The 22,746-nt window shown below is 47.4% G+C and overlaps 1 protein-coding gene and 1 long non-coding RNA gene across 2 annotated transcripts in view; one reads left to right on the top strand and one right to left on the bottom strand.

Moving 5' to 3' along the window:
- The window catches only part of LOC139034400 (uncharacterized), a 41,327-nt gene extending 25,252 nt beyond the window's left edge, over window positions 1-16,075 (top strand). Inside the window, exon 2 of the long non-coding RNA XR_011486871.1 lies at window positions 8,499-16,075. This is a non-coding gene — a long non-coding RNA (uncharacterized lncRNA). The remainder of the gene's footprint in view (window positions 1-8,498) is intronic.
- SLC4A9 (solute carrier family 4 member 9) lies at window positions 7,491-21,551 on the bottom strand. The gene is made up of 22 exons (XM_020880664.2): window positions 21,334-21,551; window positions 20,819-20,979; window positions 20,415-20,528; window positions 19,100-19,155; window positions 18,820-18,977; window positions 18,483-18,570; window positions 17,956-18,110; window positions 17,487-17,603; window positions 17,149-17,323; window positions 16,885-17,018; window positions 16,455-16,717; window positions 15,333-15,391; window positions 14,934-15,122; window positions 14,693-14,806; window positions 13,335-13,496; window positions 13,010-13,188; window positions 12,302-12,374; window positions 10,794-10,862; window positions 10,416-10,589; window positions 9,655-9,810; window positions 9,207-9,299; window positions 7,491-8,157 (listed from the first exon to the last, which is right to left on the bottom strand). The coding sequence occupies exons 1-21, from the start codon at window positions 21,549-21,551 to the stop codon at window positions 9,246-9,248; spliced, it is 2,868 nt and encodes a 955-aa protein (XP_020736323.2). The 3' UTR covers window positions 7,491-8,157; window positions 9,207-9,245.
- Window positions 21,552-22,746: the final 1,195 nt, after the last annotated feature.

Below are 22,746 nucleotides of genomic sequence, written 5' to 3'. Positions count from 1 at the left end.
ATACTTAGAAATAAATGGTAATGAGGATACTATATCAAAACTGGGGTGCAGCTAAAGTGGTACTGTGAAGAAAATCGATGGCAGAAATAAAGCTCAAAATAATGAACTAAGAAGTTAGAAAATTAACAGAATAAATCACAGAAAATAGAAGGAAATAATAAAGAGTAGAAATTAATGAAGTAAAAGAATTAATAGGGAAGATCAACAAAATCAGAAGTTAATTTGAAAAGACTAATAAAATAGACTAACTAGGTAACTTCTGGCAAGAGTGACCAAGAATAAAAATAGAAAATGCAAATGATATTAAAAATTCAGAAATGTATAAATATTTACAACAACAACAACAAAATGATAAGGGACTATAGCTAAGTGTGCTACATAGATTAAACAGACAAGGTTTTGATAACTTTATGCCAACATATATGAAAACTTAGATAAAATGAATAGATTCCTAGAAAAATACAATTCCACAAAACTGGCTAAAGAAGAAATAAAGAGCCTGAAAATCCTATAATCTGTAACATGAACCTAAAAATGTGCTAAGAAAGTATAATCTTTCCCAGAGATGAGGCCATGGAGCTTATGATGCAACTAACCATCAGAAGCTGGGTTGGGGCATACTGTGATCTGCATTCCAAAAAACTGATCAAGTTAGGGATTTGTTTACTTCAAAAGTGCTGCTTATGTGATGAAGGGGGAAATTAGCACTCTTCAATTTTAAAAACTACATTTAAGAACTTAATACTTCATATTTCCTTTCTCTTATGGATACAGATGTCTCTGTTTTAGTGCCTTTCATCACCATGAAAAAATTACACCACTGATTCAGGCTTCCATTTTTCTTTCTTTCTTTCCTTGGCTGCACTGGGCCTTATTTTGGGCACTTGGGATCTTCAATCTTTGTTGACAGCCTTCTAACTCTTAGCTGCAGTATGTGGGATAGAGTTCCCTGACCGAGTATTGAATCTAAGTCCCCTGCACTGGAAACCTGGAGTAGCCACTGGAACAACAGGGAAAGTCCCCTCCAATTATTTAAATCCTTATTTGAGGTCATAAATTTATATTAATAGACTATGTACTGTCTTTTTCATTGTGTACCTTCCCCCAAAAGTTACTCTCAACCAGTGTTGCAAACAGTGAAGAAGATTTCTTAAATCATTCAGGGTAAGCATGGCAAAATAGACAGTAGTTTTCATTTTTGAGGGTTAAAAAATGAAGCAACGAGAAGCCCAAATTACCAAAATAATGCCGCTAAAACCCACCTTGGACCAATGGAAATAAGATAAAGATAATATTTTCAGTAATGAAAAAGGCTATGTGCTTTGGATCCACAGTTTATTGTTTACAGGACGTTTGGATTGTCATGTTTTGGGGAAAAATTTTTAGGCTGTCAAATAGTCCAATAAAAACCTTCATTTTGGGAATTCCCTGGTGACCCAGTAGTTAGGACTTGGCACTTCCACTGCTAGGGGGCCCAGGTTCAATCCCTGGTCAGGGAACAAAGGTCCCACAAGCTGCAAGGCCAAAAAAAACCAAAACAGAACAAAAACAAAAAAATCAAGCTTCATTTTACCTTTGTTAATTATAAATTAAAATCAGATTTTTTTCCCATCCTAAAAATATATAGTCTTTAATTAAAAAAAATCATATAGCCATTAAAGAATTTGAATGAACTTAACTTTCCTCAAAGCAAGCACCAGGTCCAGGTGGCTTCAGGAATGAATTCTTGGAGTCCAAAGAAAAATGGATAATTGATTGTGGTAGAGTCATACAATGGAATGCTTCACAGCAATGAAATGAGCAAACTACAGCCGCACACATCACATCAATGATTCTCAAAACAATGTTGAGTTAAAGCAGCAGCCAGAGAATTCATACTCTGTGATTCCATTTATATGATCAAAAATGGGCAAAAGAGGGCTTCCCTGGTGGTACAGTGAATAGGAATCTACCTGCCAATGCAGGGTATTCGGGTTTGACTCCTGGTCCTGAAAGCTTCCACACGCCAAGAAGCAACTAAAGCCCATAACTGTTGAGCCCAAGAGCCACAACTATTGGAGCCTGTATGCTCTGGGGCCTGTGAGCCACAACTACTGAGCCTGAGTGGTGCAACTACTGAAGCCCATGTACCAGAGCCTGGCTCCCCAACAAGAAAAGCCACTGCAATGAGAAGAACATGCACCTGCAAAAAGTAGCCCCTGCCCACTGCAACTACAGAAAGACCAAGTACAGCAGTGAAGACCCAGCACAGTCAAAATAAAATAAATTATAAATAAATAATTTTTAAATAAGCAAAATAATAAATACATAAGTATGCATAAATAAATGTTAAAACTATAAGGAAAAGCAAGAAAATAATTACCATAAGATTAAGATGTGTTTAATGGAATTGGGGGTGCAATATGCGAGGAACAGACAGAGGGATTTCTGAGGTACTAGGATGCAGGTCATGGAAAGGCAATGGCAACCCACTCCAGTACTCTTGCCTAGAAAATCCCATGGATGGAGGAGCCTGGTAGGCTGCAGTCCATGGGGTCACGAAGAGTCAGACACAACTGAATGACTTCACTTTCACTTTTCACTTTCATGCATTAGAGAAGGAAATGACAACCTACTCCAGTGTTCTTGCCTGGAGAATCCCAGGGACAGTGGAGCCTGGTGGGCTGCCGTCTCTGGGGTCTTGGCACAGAGTTGGACATGACTGAAGTGACTTAGCAGCAGCAGCAGCAGCAGGATGCAAGTCAAGAAGCAACCATTATAAGTGGACATGGAACAACAGACTGGTTAAAAATTGGGAAAGGAGTATGACAAGGCTGTATATTGTCAGTTCAGTTCAGTTCAGTTCAGTCACTCAGTCGTGTCCAACTCTTTGTGACCCCATGGACTGCAGCACACCAGGCTTCCCTGTCCATCACCAACTCCCAGAGCTAGAGCAAACTCATGTCCATCGAATTGGTGATGCCATCCAACCATCTCATCCTCTGTCATCCCCTTGTCCTCCTGCATTCAATCTTTCCCAGCATCAAGGTCTTTTCCAATGAGTCACTTTTCTGCATCAGGTGGCCAAAGAACTGGAGTTTGAGCAACAGTCCTTCCAATGAATATTCGGGACTGATTTTCTTTAGGATGGACTGGTTGGATCTCCTTGCTGTCCAAGGAACTCTCAAGAGTCTTCTCCAACACCACAACTCAGAAGCATCAATTCTTCAGCGCTCAGCTTCCTTTATAGTACAACTCTCATATCTATACATGACTACTGGAAAAACCATAGCTTTGACCAGATGGCCCTTGTCGACAAAGTAATGTCTCTGCTTTTTAATATGCTGTCTAGGTTGGTCATAGCTTGTCTTCCAAGGAACAAGCATCTTTGAATTTCATGGCTGCAGTCACCATCGGCAGTGATTTTGGAGACCCCCAAAATTAAGTCTGTCACTGTTTCCATTGTTTCCCCATCTATTTGCCATGAAGTGATGGGACCAGATGTCATCATCTTTGTTTTCTGAATGTTGAGTTTTAAGCCAACTTTTTCACTCTCCTCTTTCACTTTCATCAGGAGGTTCTTTAGTTCTTCTTCTCTTTCTGCCGTAAGGGTGGTGTCATCTGCATATCTGAGGTTATTGATATTTCTCCTGGCAATCTTGATTCCAGCTTGTGCTTCATCCAGCTCAGCACTTGGCATGATGTACTCTACATTGGCGTTAAATAAGTAGGGTGACAATATACAGACTTGAAATACTCCTTTCCCAATCTGGAACCAGTCTGTTGTTCCATGTCCAATTCTAACTGTGGCTTCTTGACCAGCATACAGATTTCTCAGGAGGCAGGTCAGGTGGTCTGGTATTCTCATCTCTTGAAGAATTTTCCAGTTTGTTGTGATCCACACAAAGGCTTTGGCATAGTCAATAAAGCAGAAGTAGATGTTTTTCTGGAACTCTCTTGCTTTTTTGGTGATCCAACATATGTTGGCAGTTTGGTTCCTCTGCCTTTTCTAAATCCAGCTTGAACATCTCAAAGTTCACGGTTCATGTACTGTTAAAGCCTGGCTTGGAAAATTTTGAGCATTACTTTGCTAGCATGCGAGATGAGGGCTATTGTGTGGTAGTTTGAGCATTCTTTGGCATTGGCTTTCTTTGATATTGGAATGAAAGCTGACCTTTTCCAGTCCCGTGGCCACTGCTGAGTTTTCCAAATTTGCTGGCATATTGAGTGCAGCACTTTCACAGCAGCATTTTTAAGGATTTGAAATAGCTCAACTGGAATTCCATCACTTCTACTAGCTTTGTTTATAGTGATGCTTCCTAAGGCCCACTTGCCTTCTCATTCCAGGATGTCTGGCTCTAGGTGAGTGATCACATCTGGGTCACGAGGATCTTTTTTGTATAGTTCTTCTGTGTATTCTTACCACCTCTTCTTAACATCTTCTGCTTCTGTTAGGTCCATACCATTTCTGTCCTTTATTGAGCCCATCTTTGCATGAAATGTTCCCTTGGTAGCTCTTATTTTCTTGAAGAGATCTCTAGTCTTTCCCATTCTGTCATTTTCCTCTATTTCTTTGCATTGATCACTTTAAAAGCTTTTCTTATCTCTCCTTGCTATTCTTTGGAACTCTGCATTCAAATGGGTATCTTTCCTTTTCTTCTTTGCTTTTTGCTTCCCTTCTTTTCTCAGCTATTTATAAGGCCTCCTCAGACAACCATTTTGCCTTCTTGCATTTCTTTTTCTTGGGGATGGTCTTGATCACTGCCTCCTCTACAATGTCACCACGAACCTCTGTCCATAGTTGTTCAGGCACTCTATCAGATCTAATCCCTTGAATCTATTTCTCACTTCCACTGTATAATCATAAGGGATTTGATTTAGGTCATACCTGAATGGTATAATGGTTTTCCCTACTGTCTTCCATTTAAGTCTGAATTTGGCAATAAGGAGTTCATGATCTGATTCATAGTCAGCTCCCAGTCTTGTTATTTTTGCTGACTGTATAAAGCTTCTCCATCTTTGGCTGCAAAGAATATAATCAATCTGATTTCGGTATTGGCCATCTGGTGATGTCCATGTGTAGAGTCTTCTCTTGTGCTGTTGGAAGAGGGTGTTTGCTATGACCAGTGCGTTCTCTTGGCAAAACTCTGTTAGCCTTTGACCTGTTTCATTTTGTACTCCAAGGCCAAATTTGCCTGTTACTCCAGGTGTTTCTTGATTTCCTACTTTTGCATTCCAGTCCCCTATAATGAAAAGGACATCTTTTTTGGGTGTTAGTTATAGAAGGTCTTGTAGGTTTTCATAGAACTGTTCAACTTCAGCTTCTTCAGCATTCCTGGCCGGGGGTTTTGTCACCCTGCTTATTTAACTTATATGCAGAGTACATCATGAAAAATGCTGGGCTGGATGAAGCACAAACTGGAAGCAAGACTGCAGAAGAAATATCAACAACCTCAGATATACAGATGATACCACTCTAATTGCAGAAATTGAAGAGGAACTCAAAGAGACTCTTGATAAGGGTGAAAGAACAGAATGAAAAAGCTGGCTTAAAACTCAATATTCAAAAAACTAAGATCATGACATCCAGTCCCATCATTTCATGGCAAATAGATGGGGAAACAGTAGAAACAGTGACAGACTTTCTTTTTCTTGGGCTCCAAAATCACTGCAGATGATGACTGCACCCATGGAATTAGAAGACACTTGCTTCTTTTTTTTTTTCCATTTATTTTTATTAGTTGGAGGCTAATTACTTTACATCATTGCAGTGGTTTTTGTCATACATTGAAATGAATTAGCCATGGATTTACATGTATTCCCCATCCCACACTTGCTTCTTGGAAGGAAAGTTATGACAAATCTGGACAGCATATTAAAAAGCAGAGACATCACTTTGCTGACAAAGTTCCATATAGTCTAAGCTATGTTTTTCCAATGGTCATGTACGGGTGTGAGAGTTGGACCATGAAGAAGACTGAGCACTGAAGAATTTATGGTTTTGAATTGTGGTGCTGAAGAAGACTCTTGAGAGTCCCTTGGAATTCAAGGAGATCAAACCAATCAATCCTAAACAAAATCAACCCTGAATACTCATTGGAAGGACTAATGCTGAAGCTGAAGCTCCAGTACTTTGGCCATCTGATGCAAAGAGCCAACTCTGGAAAAGATCCTGATGCTGGGAAAGATTGAAGGCAAAAGGAAAAGGGGACGACAAGGTGAGATGGTTAGATAGCATCCCTGACTCAATGGACATGAATCTGAGCAAACTTCAGGCATTAATGAAGGACAGGGGAGCCTTGAATGCTGCAGTCCGAGGGTTGCAAAGAATCATACATGACTTAGTGACTAAATACCACCACCACCAATGACAGGATACCTCTTACCTGAGCATTGGATACATGTGTTCTTTTTAAATTTTTACTTATTTATTTACTTGTCTGTTACTTATTTTTTTATTGGAGTATAACTGCTTTATAATATTGCATTACACTCTGCTGTACAACAACATGAATCAGCTATATGTATACATATATCCCCTCTCTCCCCCACCCCATCCCATTCCTCTAAGTCATCACAGAGCACCAGACTGGGCTCCCTGTGTTTAACAGCAGCTTCCCACTAGCTATCTGTTTTACCCATGATAGCATATATATGTCAATGCTACTTTCTCTATTCGTCCCACCCTCTTCTTCCCCTTCTGTGTCCATAGTCTATTCTTTATGTTTGCATCTTTATTCCTGCCCTGCAAATAGGTTCATTAGTACCACTTTCTAAATGTCATATATATGTGTTAATATACAATAATTTTCTCTTTCTGACTTCACTCTGTATGACAGACTGGAGATTCATACACATAAGTAAAAATAACCCAGTTTCGTCCCTTTTTATGGCTCAGTAATATTCCATTGTATATATGTACCACATCTTCTTTATCTAGTCATCTGTTGATAGCAACATTTAGGTTGCTTCCATGTCTTGGCTATTGTAAATAGTGCTGCAATGAATACTGGGGTACATGTGTCTTTTTGTTTGCTTTTTGTTTTTATTTTTTGGTTTTTTTTTTATTATTTTTTACATGTGTCTTTTTGAATTATAGTTTCCTGAAGGTATATGCCCAATAGTGGGATTGCTGGATCATATGGTAGTTTCATTTTTAAAGGAACCTCTTTACTCTTCTCCACAGTGGTTTTATCAATTTACATTTTCACTAACAGTGCAAGAGGGTTCCCTTTTCTCCATACCCTCTCCAGCATTTATTGTTTATAGATATTTTTATGATGGCCATTCTGACTGGTGTGAGGTGGTATCTCATTGTAGTTTTGGTTTATATTTCTCTAGTAACAAGCAATGTTGAGCCTCTTTTCATGTGTTTGTTGGCCATCTCTATGTCTTCTTTGGCAGGTGTTCTTTTTATTGTTACTCCTTAATTTCACTCCTAGGTATATACTCTTGAGAAATTCTTGCCTTTGCAGAAGACATTTTATATACTCTTTTATATATATGATACCTTTTCCAGCTTATAAAGTTATTTATTCTATGCAAAAAGAGTAAGTTGGATATGTATGCAGTACTAACATGGGGAAAACATCCAATGCATCTTAAGTATCAAGCATGTTATAGAACTCAATAAATCTGAACAATATATACTAAAATGTGAGCCCTAGTTATCTCTGGGATGGCTTCCATTTCAAAATTATACATTTCTAGAGTGTTCCAATATTTTGCAGTCATCTCATTGACTTCTGTGGTTTAAAAAAATTAAGTTTATTTTTATACACACAGAAACACTTTAAAATAGAGGAATACTTATTCTGAAAAGAGGGACATTTTTCCCTTTTGCAAACTGAGAAGAGTTCCCTGACTACCCCCTGATTGTATAAAAGAGAATCCGTGAGGATAGAAGTTTCAAAATGAGAAGGGCTCCTAGACTTAGGTTCCTTTAATGGAGTAAAGAGTGAATGGGGCCTGGTCAGTCCCTCTGACTTACTAGACTTTCCTAACCACAAAAAGCAAGCCTGCTTGTTCCCTGCCACTCTCCACCCCCAGCTCTGGAGGGTGACTGAGGTCTTGGCCAGTAGCCTTCCAGTCCTGCCCCAGTGTTCCAGGTTCCCAGCTGACTGAGCATCTGGCAGTTAAGCCAAAGGCCAGTAATTTCCTGACTTCCTGAGTAAATACCTGTGAACAGAGAGAAGACATAGTGGGGTCAGAGCAAGTGCTCAGGGACACAAGTAAGACAACGAATAGAGCCAAGCCGTAGTGACAGGGAGTAAGGGGAGCTCAGGAGATCTTGTTCCGGGCTAGCCCGTGATTTGCCCTGTCTCCCTCTAGCCCCCAGAAATTTCCACTGCAGCCGGTGGGGACTCAGGCTCTTGGACTTGGGGAACCATGGAGAGGACAAACCCCAAAGAGTTCATTTTATCACAGGGGAAATATTCCAGGCTTTTGCACGTCCTGCACCCTTTGCCTAGAACGTTTTCCCTCCATCTTATCCTGACTAACTTCTGTTTGTTCTTCAGATTTCAAATTATGGACCACTTCCTCTTGGAAGCCCTACCCGACTCCCACCACTTCACCACCCTCCTTGGAGGCCTGTCTGCTGCCGCACTCTCCTTCCCTGAGCCAGCACTAGCCCACTCAAACAGTTGCCAGTGTGTCTTTCCCACAGGAATTTTAACTTCCTGAGGTCAGGAACCGTGACTATTATACCACTAGTACCTAGACACTCCAGAAGTGCTAAGAAAATATTTTGAGAAATGGATGAATAAAATAAAAGAATGGCAGAGAGGGCAAGTGACAAAGAACCCTCCCCCCAACCCCCACTGGTCTGTAGTGTGGTTCTTGGCAGCCTCTGGAAGAAGCCTCCAAGGCTCAGCACACAAGCAAGCTGCAGGGAGCTTTATCCTCTCTTTCTCTCCTCCCATTCCTTTCCATTCTTTTATCTTCTCACCCTTCCCTTCCCCAGTTCCCGTCCCTGCCAGGTTGATGTGAGCTTGAGCTCCCTCTACTGGCTAGACTTCAGTGCCACAGGGAGCCATGCCCAGGTACCCTCACTTGTTTCCAACTTTCCTCTCGAGAGATTCTTCTACCCACTCCCCAACTCTGGGGTTCATGAAGGACTGGAGCATGTAGAGAAAACAGCCGTTCAGCATACAGATGAGCTTTCCACCACCGGAGCCCCCACCACCCCACCCTCGACACTGGGGGTATTTCCCTCATACCCTTACCTCAGTTTCCTGGGTCTCAACTCCATACTCCTACTCCAGCTAATTCACAGAGATGTTGATTTCTGGAGCCTTTGGCTGATACATCAGCTCTGACTGTGGAACAGAGATCTCAAGATGAGTTGGGAATAAAAAGACAAAAGACTGAGAGAGAGAGCAGAGAGAAAAGGACCAGAGAGTGAAAGGATATAAACCCACCTTAAGACAAAGATCCTGGGTAAGACAATCCACTTAAGAGTTTTGTCCCTGACCATTTCCAGCCCTCATACAGCCCTGGACTCATATGAAGAAAAACTTCCCTCACTCCTTCACTGTGCCTATGTTAATACAGAGCTAGGGGGAGTCACTGTGTTGATCAGATCTTCAGACTTAATAGAGATATTATACTTCAGTTACAGCTCCTGGAGATGACTTCTCTCCCCCACCCTTGCCCTGTTCTCCTGGAGCTCACATCCTCACTGTCACTTCCACTGAACGAGTACTCTGGCTCCATGCCCTTCTCAGGGATGTTCCTCTCCTTCTCCGGCATCGGCTCATCCAGCCAGAGGAGTTCCTGTGGTGAGAAGACCCACTCGAGTGCCTTTCGGACCCCCACCAGGCCCAGCAACTGCAGGGATAGAGACAAAGCCAAGGGACGTCAGCAATAGCAGCAGGAACGTTAACAACAGCCACATTTATCGAGCACTTCCCATGTGCAAAGCATTGTGTATAGTTTCAGTGAATGCTAACACATTCATATGAGGTAGACATGACAATTATTTCCATTGTACAGAGGAGGAAACTGAGACCCTGGGAGCTTGCTAACTTCTCAGAGGTCACAGAATTGAGATGTAGTAACCAGATTGGTTCCAAAGCAAAGCCCATGACTCTTAACTTCCTCAGTGGGTAAGAACAAATCCAGACTCTTACAGTATCACCTAACTGTGTAAAAGAGTGCCAGCCTTGCCTCTCCCAGGTCCTCAGTTTCCTTCTGGGCCTTCTATCCCTACCTGTGGTTGATCAGCCCGAAGAAGTTGGGAAAGAAATTGAACCAGCTAGCCCAGGTCCAGAGCCTCACAGTCATCCCTTGGCCATCTTTCCTTGTCCTAAGATTCCCAACCAGGTAGAGCCAGGACAAGTGACAGAGGAGAGATTCTTCCTCTTGTGAGGCCTTGACCACCCTCCCAGGCTCAGAGAGCCACCAGGACACCACCCAACCCTGCCGCGAGTCACCATGATGGGGAAGATGATAGCTGCAGGGGTAGACTTGATTATCCAAAGCAGACCCAGGCAGGCAAGCTGGATGGCTGTGAACAGGTGGACCCTACTCAGGGGCACATGCCGTAAGAACAGAAGGTCTGGCTGGTGCTTCGCTGGTATCAATAATAGCTGCACCCTCTTCGTGAACTGGGGGAACAAGGGGAGGAAAAAAACAGGGTATTCAGGTAGTCTGGAGGGCGTCACTGTTAGCTATCCAAGCCTAGCTTGGAGGTCAGAAGGCTCCCTTGGTCCCCTCTCCACCCAGAGTGTGCCAGCAGAGGCTCTGTGCCCAGGAGAGGCAGGAAAAGAGGAGGAGAACTAGCAAATGCAGGTAGGAAGTAATGGGCTCACCTGGATGCTGCTAATCGCTGTCACCCCCATGTACAGGAAGATGCCGTAGAGCAGAGGCATTGGGATGAACTGGTAGAGAGAATTGGAGAGCTGGCAAAGCAGTTCGCCTCTGCCAGCTGCCCAGATAACCCCATTTAGGCCCCAAGCCCAGCCTCCAGCCTCCAAGATCTAAACATACCCACTGTGCATGCCTGATTTCACTGAATCTTCACATCAGTCAGATGAGGTAAATTCTATAATTGTCTCCATTTTGCAGATGGAGAAGTTGAATTTCAGAGAGGCTAAGTAACTTGCCCATTGCCTCTCCACTCTTCTCTCTCACATTCCTCTCTGTTCTCTCTGTTCCTGTTGTACTGGCCGCTTTTCCTTTCCTCAAGATGCCCAAGTTTACTTCTACCCCTTGTAAGGCCTTTTGCTTTGTTATTCCCTCAACCTAAATGCTCTTCCCTGACCTCCCTCTCATTACTCCTGTCGTGACACCTCAGAAAGGCCTTCCCTGCCCAGCACCATTAAAGTGCTCCTGACCCCACCCTCTTTTATTTTTCATAGAAGTTATCACTATCTGAAATTATCCTATTTTATTGTTTTCATTGTTTTTATCTTTCTCCTCTCACCAGAATGCAAGATGTGGATGATCTCCTTTGATCACCACTATATCCGCAGTCCCTGGAACAGTGCTTGGCATATGGTTTACGCTCGGTAAATATCTGCTGAGCGGGAGTCACCTGGTTTAGTCAGCGGCCGATCCAGCCCATCGGGCTCTTTCAAGTACTCTGCTCTTACCGAGCTTGCATGACCTTTCCCTCCCCTAACCTCCTGTCGTCCTGCCAGTGGCTCTGTGTGCAATTCTCCACACCCTCCTTGACTGCTCTGCTGTACTGGCTTGTTGAACCTTTCTGCTGTTACTTGTTACGTAATTTTTATTCATGTGTATGTGTTGCTGACAGGGGCTTGGTTCCATATTTTTTTTTTCAGTATCCTTCCCCTTCCCACCTCCTTCTCCCAGGTGAGGGAGATGTGAAGGGGTTTTGCCTCAGAAGTTTTACTGGGTTGTGATGATCATGTTCTTAGTCTAAGCCTCACTGAGTGTGGAGTAAGAGTAGCTAGTGCTTGGCCCCTGGGGATGATGGCATGTCTCTGCTCCACTGGATAGAAAGCCAGTTGGGTCAGAGTACAGGTTCTCAGATCTGAGAAACCAGCTCTCTTGGTGGTCTCTTGTAAGTTCATTAAGCTCTTTAACTTTCAGTTTCCTCACTTTATTTTATTTATTTTTAAATTTTTTGTGTGGTTTTTTTTGTGTATGTGTTTTTTTGTTTGTTTGTTTGTTTTTTAGTTTCCTCACTTAAAAATGCATATGCTTCTCATGGGTAATGTCAGGATTAAATGAGACTATGGGTTAAGAAAACGTAACACAGTGCCAGTACGTAGTAAATGTTCAGCCAATGTCAATTCTTGCTGTATTTATTATTTTTACTGCCCTACCCCTGATGCTGGCTTGTCTAAGGTACCTTGAGTATAGGTGCCAGGAAGATGGAGATTCCTGTGAGGATGAATACTGCCAGGCCCGACAGCCTCTGCTCTCTGTGGGGAAAGGAGGAGTTAGCTTTGGGGGAGCCCCTGGGGTGCCAGGTTGGGGGCCCTGGCAGGAGGGAAATGGAGGATCCCCTGATAGTTCCCTGGAAGGGAGGGGACCTGAGCTTTGTGTGAAAAATTGGTGGAGAAGAAGGGACAGGGCATCTCCATACAAGGGTCCCAGTCCTTTTCAGCAGCTCAAGTTCAAAGTTGCTCTTTGTTTTTATTTTGATGGAAAATTAAGCAATCTTATACTACCATAAAAACTTTTACTTCATAATGTACAAAGTTGATTTCCCATACTTTCAACAATTAGATTGCATTTCCAATAAAATTGTTTTTGTGATGTTACTCTATAAATCAATGAGGTGCTTCTACACTGAGTGGGATTCTTAGGTGGCACCTCATCCTTGCTCAGCCTTCACACTCACTTCCATGATGCTCCCCTGGAGGCCCCTCCCAGTCCCACGGCTGAAGGAGACCAGCACCCACCCATTCACCCCACTGCAGTGTTCATGGGGCAGTGAGAGAGCCCTCTGGAGTCACTCGCTTAGAATTCAAGTTGCCCAAATAACTCTGCCCTGTACCCAGTACCCGACCTTGCTGCCCACGTCTCATTCCAGTCTCCTGAATACAGGCCTTACCTGATGCCCAGGAAACTGGGAGCCTCCCCTGGGGCACAGGCTCTGCTCTCTCTCCGAAGACTGTCCATGTGGGCTAGGGAGATGACAGTGGCCGAGACATACCAAGGCAGCCCAAGCACTGATGTGAGGAGCATGAGCACAGCCACACAGAAGAGGTCCAGGTGGAAGCCAGCTCCCTTCTGCAGGTAGTGTGGGGCAGTAAGGATGAAGCTAGCCCAGATCTGGGCCTTCTGTCCTCTGGGGTGGGAGAGGGGGAACCCAGACCCCACCCTGGAGCTCCTGTACCTTGGGCCAGGGACCTAGGGTCTGACCCCGCAGGCCTTACCTGCAATCTGTATTCAGCACGGTTGAGGATGACCCCTGTGATCTGCTGGTCCATGAAAATGAGGATAGACAATAGCAGAGCAGGCAGGGCAGCTGCCACACTCAGCCACCAGGGGTTGGCTCCAAAAGGTGACACCAGCCAGCCACGTCCAGGGAGTGTGGGCTGGGGAAGAGGAGTCCATGGACATGTTGGAGAGGCTATCTTAAGAACACCTCATCTACACACTCCAGCCATGGCATTCTTCCACAATGTCCCCTTCCCCACCCGCTCTAAGACACTGGATGCTAGGTGGGAGCAGTCTATGTGCACAGCTGGTTCAGTGCATCCCAGGGCTAGGATGGCAAACAGCAGAAGGATGGGGACCAGCCTGGGGGTTGGGCTGGAACCAGGGGATCTGGACTTTGATTCTCAGGGTCCTTCCCTCCCTGCAAGAGGAGGAGGTAGTGGATGAGGCCCGCCCACACTTCTTGAAGTACAGAGCACTTCTCCCTAAGCAACCCCCCTGCCCAGACCAAGGGCTGGGCAGCTCAGGTTCAGACCTGCCTTGGTCTGGGGCAGGGGCAGGGTTGGGTGTGCCTGCGTCTGCTCTGATTACAAGGCGTCTGTGTCGGGAGGGGCCCCAGCTGCTCTCTTGGGTTCCGAGTCCCTAAGGCTGCCTTGGAGCCTTGGAGCCCCGCTGCTTTCTTGTTCTGAGGGAAGCTGGAGGGGAGGTCTCCAAATGCACTGACAAAGTTTAGTTACTAAGTGAATGCTGAATCTTGTCTGGTGCATTGTCATGCCCTGGGCAGGGAGCTCTAGCTTGACTGTATCAGAGCAGGCAATTGGGGGTGCAAAGTAGAGAGTGTGGAGTAGTGAGCAGGGCCATGCCAAGGGTAGGGAGAACACAGAACAACAATAACTAGCATTAATTGAGGTGTTGGTATGAGCTAGTCCCAGTAATGTGACAGTGCTTTGGATTATGATCTTCTGTGAACTTCAAAACAACCTATGAGGCAGAAACTGTTGTTATTTATTATTTCCATTTTATAGATGAAGAAATTGAGGCTCAGCATGTGGGTTAACTTCCCTAAGACACACAGCTAGGAAGTGACAGAAATGGGACTCAGACCCAGGGCTGGCTGACCAGAACCACTCTTTTAACCTCTTACCTGCAACAGTAGCTACCTATCCTAGGCTTACTATGTGTCTGGCACACAATGTGCCCTCACAACAATTCTGTGAGACCATTATTATACTATTTCTATCTTATGAATGAGAAAATGGAAGGCTAGAGAAGTGTGGTATCGATTTATCTTCCTCCTCTAGGGTCCTGTCTGCTGACCCTGCTATGCCCTCTCCCCTCCACGCCCAGCTCTCACCTTGAACTCTCTGGGCACCATGAGCTTCGGTGTGGCTAGGCCAAGGAAGGCATCGAGGCCACAGCCTAGCAGGATGGCCAGGACCGAGGAGAAGTCACCCAGCATCTTGCGTACCTGGCCACCCAGCGGGCACTCAGTCAGGTTCAGGCCACCACCCCCTCCGTCTGCCCCTTTCCCGTTTGCAGATAGGGCCCAAGGCCAAGAGCCAGTTCTCTCCCACAGAAGTACAGGTGACACTCACCACGGAGGGGAAGAAGCGACTGGTCTTTACATGCTTGAGGGCCATGGCAAAGAGGAAGGAAGTAAGGAAGAGGAGGATGGAGAAGAAGGCAATGTCTGGGACTGTATGACAGCCGGGCCCACGAGGATGGCCTCCCCGCTGGGCACACTCAGGTGGAGGCAGCAAGGACGCATTGACCAGGCCTAGGTCCTGTGTGGAGAGGTCATCCAGGGTGGAATTAGGGGCAGTGGGATAAAGGTCATCTGATGCCCACAGACTGAGAACACCAGATAAGACATCTCCAGCCATAGCAAATGGTTGGGCCTCAGTGACCTATGAAGGGTCAGAAGAGCCTGGAACCACTGACATCATTGACCTCCACCCTCTCTTTCTCAGGCCCTCCCAGGAACAGCCCCTCACCATGCTCAAGATGTCATCTCTGTCTTTAGAGTTTGTGCTTGTCCACTGAGACTCATTTCCTGGGAAGGAGAGAATTCAAGTGAGTTTTCTTCCCCTGGGAACCTTCTCTAGCCCTAATCAGAAGCCTAATTTCACAGGTCCAGCTGAACCAGAGAGTTCTTTGTTCTGACTCATTTGTCTGCTGTCTCCAGTCACTACCCAGTCTGTTCTCAGGACACTGCCTCTTGCCCTTATCCCTTCAAATTCCCTCCCTATCTGTATCCCTGGTGGCTGGCACAGGACTGGCCAAAGCAAATGCCCAGTAAATGACTGAGCACACACATCTGTGTTTCCACCAGCATCAGAATTATTCTTGTTCGTGCCTGGTACAGAGTCTGGCACTCTTGAGAGGACACCTATTCCCCAGTCCTGGTGTTCCTGGCCATGTGGAGGGAAATGTGCTGGTGTAATACTCCGAGCTCCTCTCCACCCAGTCACTCACATGGCCCAGGGCAAGAGCAGTGATTTATTTGGTTGGTGACTTTGGGAGAAGAAGCTGGGCATGCCTGGTCCTGCCCCTTCCTCTCCCTCACTAGGGAGTGAGCACCCTGCATGCATTAAGCTCTGCTCCTCTAGGGTGAGACAGTCTCTGTCCAGCATGGCCATGACTGGGTGGGTAAGTCGATCCAATTTTGGTTTGATCATGCTCAAAGATATAACCGCGGTCTTCTCTTAGCACTGGCAGAATAAAAGATGAAATTGGCCCTGCTCTGTTGACTTATTTTTCATCTGACTCAGAACCAGAGAAAGGAAGTTTGCTGCTGGCTCCTGGGTAGATACTCAGCATTTTGCTGAACTTAACTAAGGAGACAGCCCTTCCTGCATCCTCCCTCATTTTGCCAAGCTTCCTATTTCCCTCGGGGTTCCCAGGTGTCTCAATGGTAAAGAATCTGTTTGCCAATGCACGAGATATGGGTTTAATCCCTGGGTGGGGAAGATACCCTGGTGAAGGGAATGACAACCACTCCAATATTCTTTCCTGGGAAATCCCATGGACAGAGGAGCCTGGCAGGCTGCAGTCCATGGGGTTGCAAAAAGAGTTGAAGATAACTTAGTGACCAAACAACAATTTCCCTCACCCACCTCCTGTATCTGGGTACTGGCAGAGACAGCCATAGGCGGGAGAGCCAGGTCTCCGGATGGGATAGGCACGGGTCAAGGTCAGCATTTTTCCAACAGCATCATAGATGAAGATGAGACTGATGAGAGCACAGAAGCCTTCCTCGGTGAAGCGGGTAAAGTAGCGCACCAGCACGCTGGCCTCCGTGGCCACCAGCACCAGGCAAAAGATGGCCACCCAGATGCCCACCCACAGGCGGAAGGGCAGGTAATCCAGGCTGTGATCTCTGGGGGCGGTGACAGACAGGCAGGGTTTGCCTGGGCCCACTCTTACTCCCAACCTAACCCAGGTCAGGTGCCCCTGGAGCCAGTTTCTACCCTCCCCTACTGACCCAGCTGAGACCAGGCTGAGGGTGTGCCACTGAGGTCAGGTGAGGTGGGGGAGTTCTCCTACCTGCTGAAGGAGAAGAGCAGACGTTCAAAGACCAGCACTGGCCCGGTGCTGCTAAGGATGGTGAGGGGCTGGCCAGCCGTCAGGCAGAAGGCAGCTCCAGTCACTGCCGTGCCCAAGAAGCTTTCCAGCACCCCCTAGAAGACAACAATGGTCCCTGTGCTGACAGTTCCCTGGGAGCCTCCTCAGCCCACTCATAGACACTAGAGGAGGGGTAGGGCATGGCTGGTGGAACACAGAAGATAGGCCTGCTTCCCACCCACCCACCTGCGCACCGTCGGTGGCTTCTCCCAGCAGACCTCCGAAAGTGATGGCGTTAGTGACGGTGGCCAGGTAAACGTAGAGCACGGCCGAGACGCACTGGGGGTGCAGGGCATCCAAGAAGTCGCTGGGGTACCACGAGGCTTTCCGCCGCACGTCCTGCACAAGGCCCCCGAACAGCCTCCCGCACGTGGGTTGTCAGTGATCCAGGCTTCAGAATCCCAAGTCCCTGGGGCCAGGTGAGCCTCTCCCTCGCCCCCCACAGTGAGCACACACCTCGGGCCCATGGCACCCCATTGTCCCCCCACCCAAGGTACCCTGGCTCCCACCCCAGCACGCCTCACCTGCCTGTCCGCCGCAACTCCGGGTTGGCCGCATGCTGCCTGCGGCCGTGCCTGTCCTCAGCTGGGGTCCTTCGCCGGACAGAAGGCCCCTTGGCCACCCGCAATTGCGAGGAGAGCCTGAGGACCAGGGGAACCCGAGTTGGCTAAGGCTCTGAGACCTGACCGCGTCTCGGCGCCTGAATTCTCGGCAGGCCACCCCCTGGCGGCGGCTTCTGTGTCAGCGGGCTGGGGGCGCTGCCAACTCCACAAGGTCCAGGTCACATTGTGACCTTCTAATAGGAGTGAAAGCCAGACTCCAGCAGGGAAAGGTACTCAAGGTCTCACAGCCACAGAGTGGTCCAGCAGAACACAGGTCTGCCCTTTTCCTCCCGCCCCCCGCCCCCACTGCCCTTCCTCAACACTGGAAGGATCTCTATGGCATGATGACCACCCCCCCCCGCCCCCGCCCCCCCCCCCCCCACCCAGATACCTTTTGTGCTCAGAGGGCAGGCATTTAAGTGGGGGAATCCGAGCCGTCGGGTCCCATCGACCTGGAGGGAGCACTGTCACTTCCTCTAGGAAAGCATCCAGGGCTGCCAGAAGGTCATGAAGGCTGCTGGCCCGCCGAACTCTCCACTGAAATTGCTGGGGATAGGGGCACAGAGAGGCACTAAATACAGTCTAAATACAGATCTGTTCTTACATGCATTTTCAAAACTAGACACAGGTCACATAGGCAGATGAGTCATTCACGCATTCATTCAGGCATGCATGCATTCCGTGAGTATCTTTGGGTGCCTACTGTGTACCATCTCTGTGCTAGGTAAGGGGGCTGTGGTGGTAGCCAAGGCAACTTCAGTCCTCCTGCTCACAGATGGGAAGCCACACTGCTTCACTGTCATACTTAGTCACATCTACAGAGTACACACACACACACACACACACACACACACTCACTCACTCACTTGACACAAGCCTATGTGCATGCACACAGACACACATGCCTGTCCAGCTCACCAGGTCACTGAGGAGGATGGCCACTGCTCGGCCCATCTCATGGTAGCCCCTTCCCAGTGTAGGGGGACCAAGGAGGAGGCAGAAAAACCTGAGGAAAGAACCATGTCCTGGAGAGAATCAGAGGCTGCTATCTCACAGGGCAGCCCTGGCCTCTGACCTCATTACTACTTCCCATATACATGCTCACACCTTCTTTGCAGCTCTAACCACTACCCCTCCCTAAGCACCATCCCACACACACCCTAGAGAACTGGGCCCGAAGACCTCCTAAATACCCTCCTGGGTGAAGGCCTTTTCTGGATTCCAGGATCCCTGGCCCCCCACTCAGACACCTGACCTGCTGGGGAGGGGCACCTCAATAAGGGGCCCCAGCACCACTGGATCCCGCAGTCGCACAAAGACCCCCAGTGGCTGTTCCAGGAAGCCCAGCTGTCCTGCCAACACAGCTCCCGCTTCAGCCCCTGGAGGGAACTTCTGTCTTAGAGGGTTTTGATGCTGGATGAAAGGATGAAAGGTTATTAGGGGGAGAGGAGGTAGGCAGGATCTTGATGAGGAGCCCAGTGGAGGGTGGCTCCCCTGACCCCTCTCCCAGCCCTGCCCTTGGAAGGGCCACAAACCTGTTCCTTCAAGGGGGCTTCCTCCTCCTGAGAAGCCTCTCTCAGATTGGCAGATCCTACAAAACAGGACTATGTGGTGATTAAGAGCACAGGCTTTGGGGACTTCCCTAGTGGTCCAGTGGTTAAGAATCCACCTGTCAGTGCAGGGAATATGGGCTGAGGCCATGGTCTGGGAAGATCGCACATGCCACAGAGCAACAAAGCCCAACTAGAGAGCAGCCCCTACCTGCCGTGACTAGAGAAAGCCCTTGCTCAGCAAGGAAGACCCAGCACAGCCAAATAATAATAATAAATAAAACCTACATCATAATCACTGCAGATGGTGACTGCAGTCATGAAATTAAAAGATGCTTACTCCTTGGAAGAAAAGTTATGACCAACCTAGACAGCATGTGAAAAAGCAGAGACATTACTTTGCCAACAAAGGTCTGTCTCATCAAGGCTATGGTTTTTTCAGTAGTCATGTATGGATGTGAGAGTTGGACTATAAAGAAAGCTGAGTGCCAAAGAGTTGATGGTTTTGAACTGTGGTGTTGGAGAATATTCTTGAGAGTCCTTTGGACTGCAAGGAGATCCAACCAGTCCATCCTAAAGGAGATCAGTCCTGAGTGTTCATTGGAAGGACTGATGCTGAAGCTGAAACTCCAATACTTTGGCCACCTGATGCGAAGAGCTGATTCATTTGAAAAGACCCTAATGCTGGGAAAGATTGAAGGCAGGAGGAGAAGGGGATGACAGAGGATGAGATGGTTGGATGGCATCACTGACTCAATGGACATGATTTTAGGTAAACTCCGGAGTTGGTGATGGACAGGGAGGCCTGGTGTGCTGCAGTTCATGGGGTTCCAAAGAGTTGGACATGACTGAGTAACTGAACTAAGCTGAATATCTGTATATTATACTATAAAAAGCCACAGGCCTTGGGGATGGATCCAGCAGGGTTCCCTGACCAGCTCTGCATTGTTATGGAAACTGGAGCACACCTTCCCCCCTCTATTCCTCAGTTTTCTCATCACTAAAATGAGGATAATTATGGTATTACCTCCCAGTGTTGTTGTGAAGATTAAATGAGATGCTGTGTGTAAAGCTCACCACGATGCCCACCAAAAACATCTCTTCACAGAGCTCTGGCTCTTGTGCTTCTAGCCCTTCCATTCCTCTCCCCTCACTACCGCCCCTGCTTCTTCTCACCCACGAGTCCTGAGCTGAGGTCTGAGCCAATGCTAGGCCACTGCAGGTCCAGGAAGGTGAGGGAAGACTTGGGGTCCTCCCACCCCAGGGATTTTGGTCTTGGGCCCAGGGAGGGGCCTCTTACTCCAGCAGGGGCTGGTGCATGGGGTCTGGATGAGGTGCTGGGGTCTCTGCAGCAGCAAGGCCTTCAGCTTCCCTCTTAGCTCTGGGCTCAGCGACTCCACTCTGGTCACCTGCTCTGGAGAACAGAGGTGGGGCTCCCACCCTTTCCTGAGAACTCCCTGCCCCTGAATTCTTCCCCTTTCCCCTCTGCCCAAGTTCCTTTCCCTTCCAAGAGTCTCAGGGAACATAGGGGCCAATGGACTTGCTCTTCCCCTCTGCATTTCCATCTCTCCCTTGTGATACAGGGGTGGATAATTCTCAAGAGTGGGGTGGGGTAGGCTCTGGAAAATTCTAAGACTTCATGGGGGAAATCTTAGAGGAATCATAAGGATGCCTAGACCCTCCCAGCAAAGGGTCCCAGGGTACCTGTGAGCTCCTGGAGGCTCAGAGCTGGACAGTCCAGCAGGACAAGTCCCTTGGCCAACAAGTTGCGGAGCTTCTGGAGGCTGGGCAGTGCCACGGTGGGCACGTGGGGGGCACTCCACCGGCCTGCACCCACTTCCAACTTCTCCTCAAACAGCACCCACCTATGGTGAGAGGGGCAGACAGTGTTACTGGGGGCATCTCTCCCAGGTCCAAGAGTAAGGACGCAGGAGAGCCAGGGAAGGTGAGACAAGGGGGAAGTTGTGGGCCCAGTGGTACAGAACCCCTCCCCAGGGAAGTCACCCCCTCATCTTGAATCTTGGGGAACTCAAAACCAGACTGCAGAAAAGGTTGAGCACTATAGAGCGTGAGGGTCTGAAATGGGGAACACAGAAATAAACTCATGATTGATGGTGGTAATACTAACTCCACACACACAGGAAGAGCTGGGGGTCATGGAGGAGGTCCCAGTGGGGGAAGGAGAAGGACTCCATAAAACTGTCCTGGATCCCACTTACCTGCCTGTCTCTTTCCATTCGGGCGCGTGGGGCCAACCCAGCAGCTCATTCAGTTGTATGAAGAGCGGAAGGTCCTTGGGTACTTCCAGTTCCCTGCTCTCTGTGTCTAAGGGGCCATCAGGGCTGAGGCCAGAGCCAGGGCCACTGTCCAGCTCTCCTGTGGGCACATTTTTACTAGCACTGGAGACATCAGACTCCTCTTGGCCTGGCAACTTCATCTCAGTGAAGCTTCTACAAGCTCTCAGGGACTGGTGTGGTCCTAGGTTCTGAGTCCAGGGGCCCTCTGGCTGGCTGCATTTATAATGCACCCCCCACCCCACCCCCAACCTCCCCCCACCCCTGCCACACAACACAAACTGAGCCAGGCCTGCTGACTCCAGAGCCAACTGGTCACCTCCCCTGTGGTTGTTTTCCCCTCTCAGCTGGCCTGAGTGTGAGGCCAACGTGACCTTTCCCAGGCTCTCCAGAAATGCCCAACCTGGGGCAAAAGTGTTATGCGTGTTTCCTGTGGGATCATGTCTGACCCCATTGTATTTTGTGTAAATTAATGGGAGTATATCATTGGCTTGGGTCTGAGGACTGACCCCCAGATTATACCACCCCATACTCTGTATCAAATACAAACACCAAATACAGTGGACTGTTTTGGGTGTCACCAACAACCCATTTGGAGAAACAGAGGCCTACTGAATAACTGGGTCTGTAGAAGTTAGGCAGACTAATGAAGAAAGGAGACAGCAAGCAGAGGCCGTGTCATTAAATAGGCTAATGATGAAAAGTGGAGGCAGTTCATGGAGAACATAGGCCCGAGTCTTAACTTCATTTGTCCAACAATACCTGGAAACTTCCTAATTTAGCTGTGTGCCTGGGGTTGGCCTCTCTAAGTCAGCCCCCCAGTGAAGATGGAGGAACCACCTAGGGAATATATGTGGAGGAGTTCCTGGAGCTAGATGTGCAAGGGAGAACATGGTCTGTTAGCAAGTCCTATTGACTCAACCTTCAAAATAGACCCAGAATTCAACCACACCTCCCCACTTCCAACATGACCTCCTTGTTCCAAGCTATAGTCATGTTTCGCCTGAATTATTTCAGCAGCTTTCTAATTTCTTGTGGAGATCTCTCTGCCTCCACTCTTTCATTCTCCACAAAGCAGCCAAGAGGTCCTTTATTATATTATTAGTAAGTGTAAATGAAAGTCGCTCAGTCGTGTCCAACTCTTTGCGACCCCATACAGTCCATAGAATTCTCCAGGCCAGAATACTGGAGTGGGTAGCCGTTCCCTTCTCCAGGAAATCTTCCCAACCCGGATCGAACCCAGGTCTCCTGCATTGCAGGCAGATTCTTTACCAGCTGAGCCACAAGTGAAGACCTATTATATTATTATTTTAATAATCTTATTATTTATTTTTGGCA

Source organism: Odocoileus virginianus, chromosome 3, assembly GCF_023699985.2.
Source record: "Odocoileus virginianus isolate 20LAN1187 ecotype Illinois chromosome 3, Ovbor_1.2, whole genome shotgun sequence".
NCBI classification, from domain to species: Eukaryota; Metazoa; Chordata; class Mammalia; order Artiodactyla; family Cervidae; genus Odocoileus; species Odocoileus virginianus.
The sequence above is the reverse complement of the archived record's forward strand: the minus strand, read 5'-3'. Positions and strand labels throughout refer to the sequence as shown.

Coding starts and splice junctions, on each gene's coding strand:
- SLC4A9 (XM_020880664.2), bottom strand. CDS start 21,551: ATGAAGTTGCCAGGCCAAGAGGAGTCTGATGTCTCCAGTGCTAGTAAA. Junction 18,571..18,819: donor GAGGTGCCCCTCCCCAGCAG/GTCAGGTGTCTG, acceptor TTCTTTCCTCAG/GTTTTTCTGCCTCCTCCTTG. Junction 15,123..15,332: donor GAGATGACATCTTGAGCATG/GTGAGGGGCTGT, acceptor CTCTCCACACAG/GACCTAGGCCTGGTCAATGC.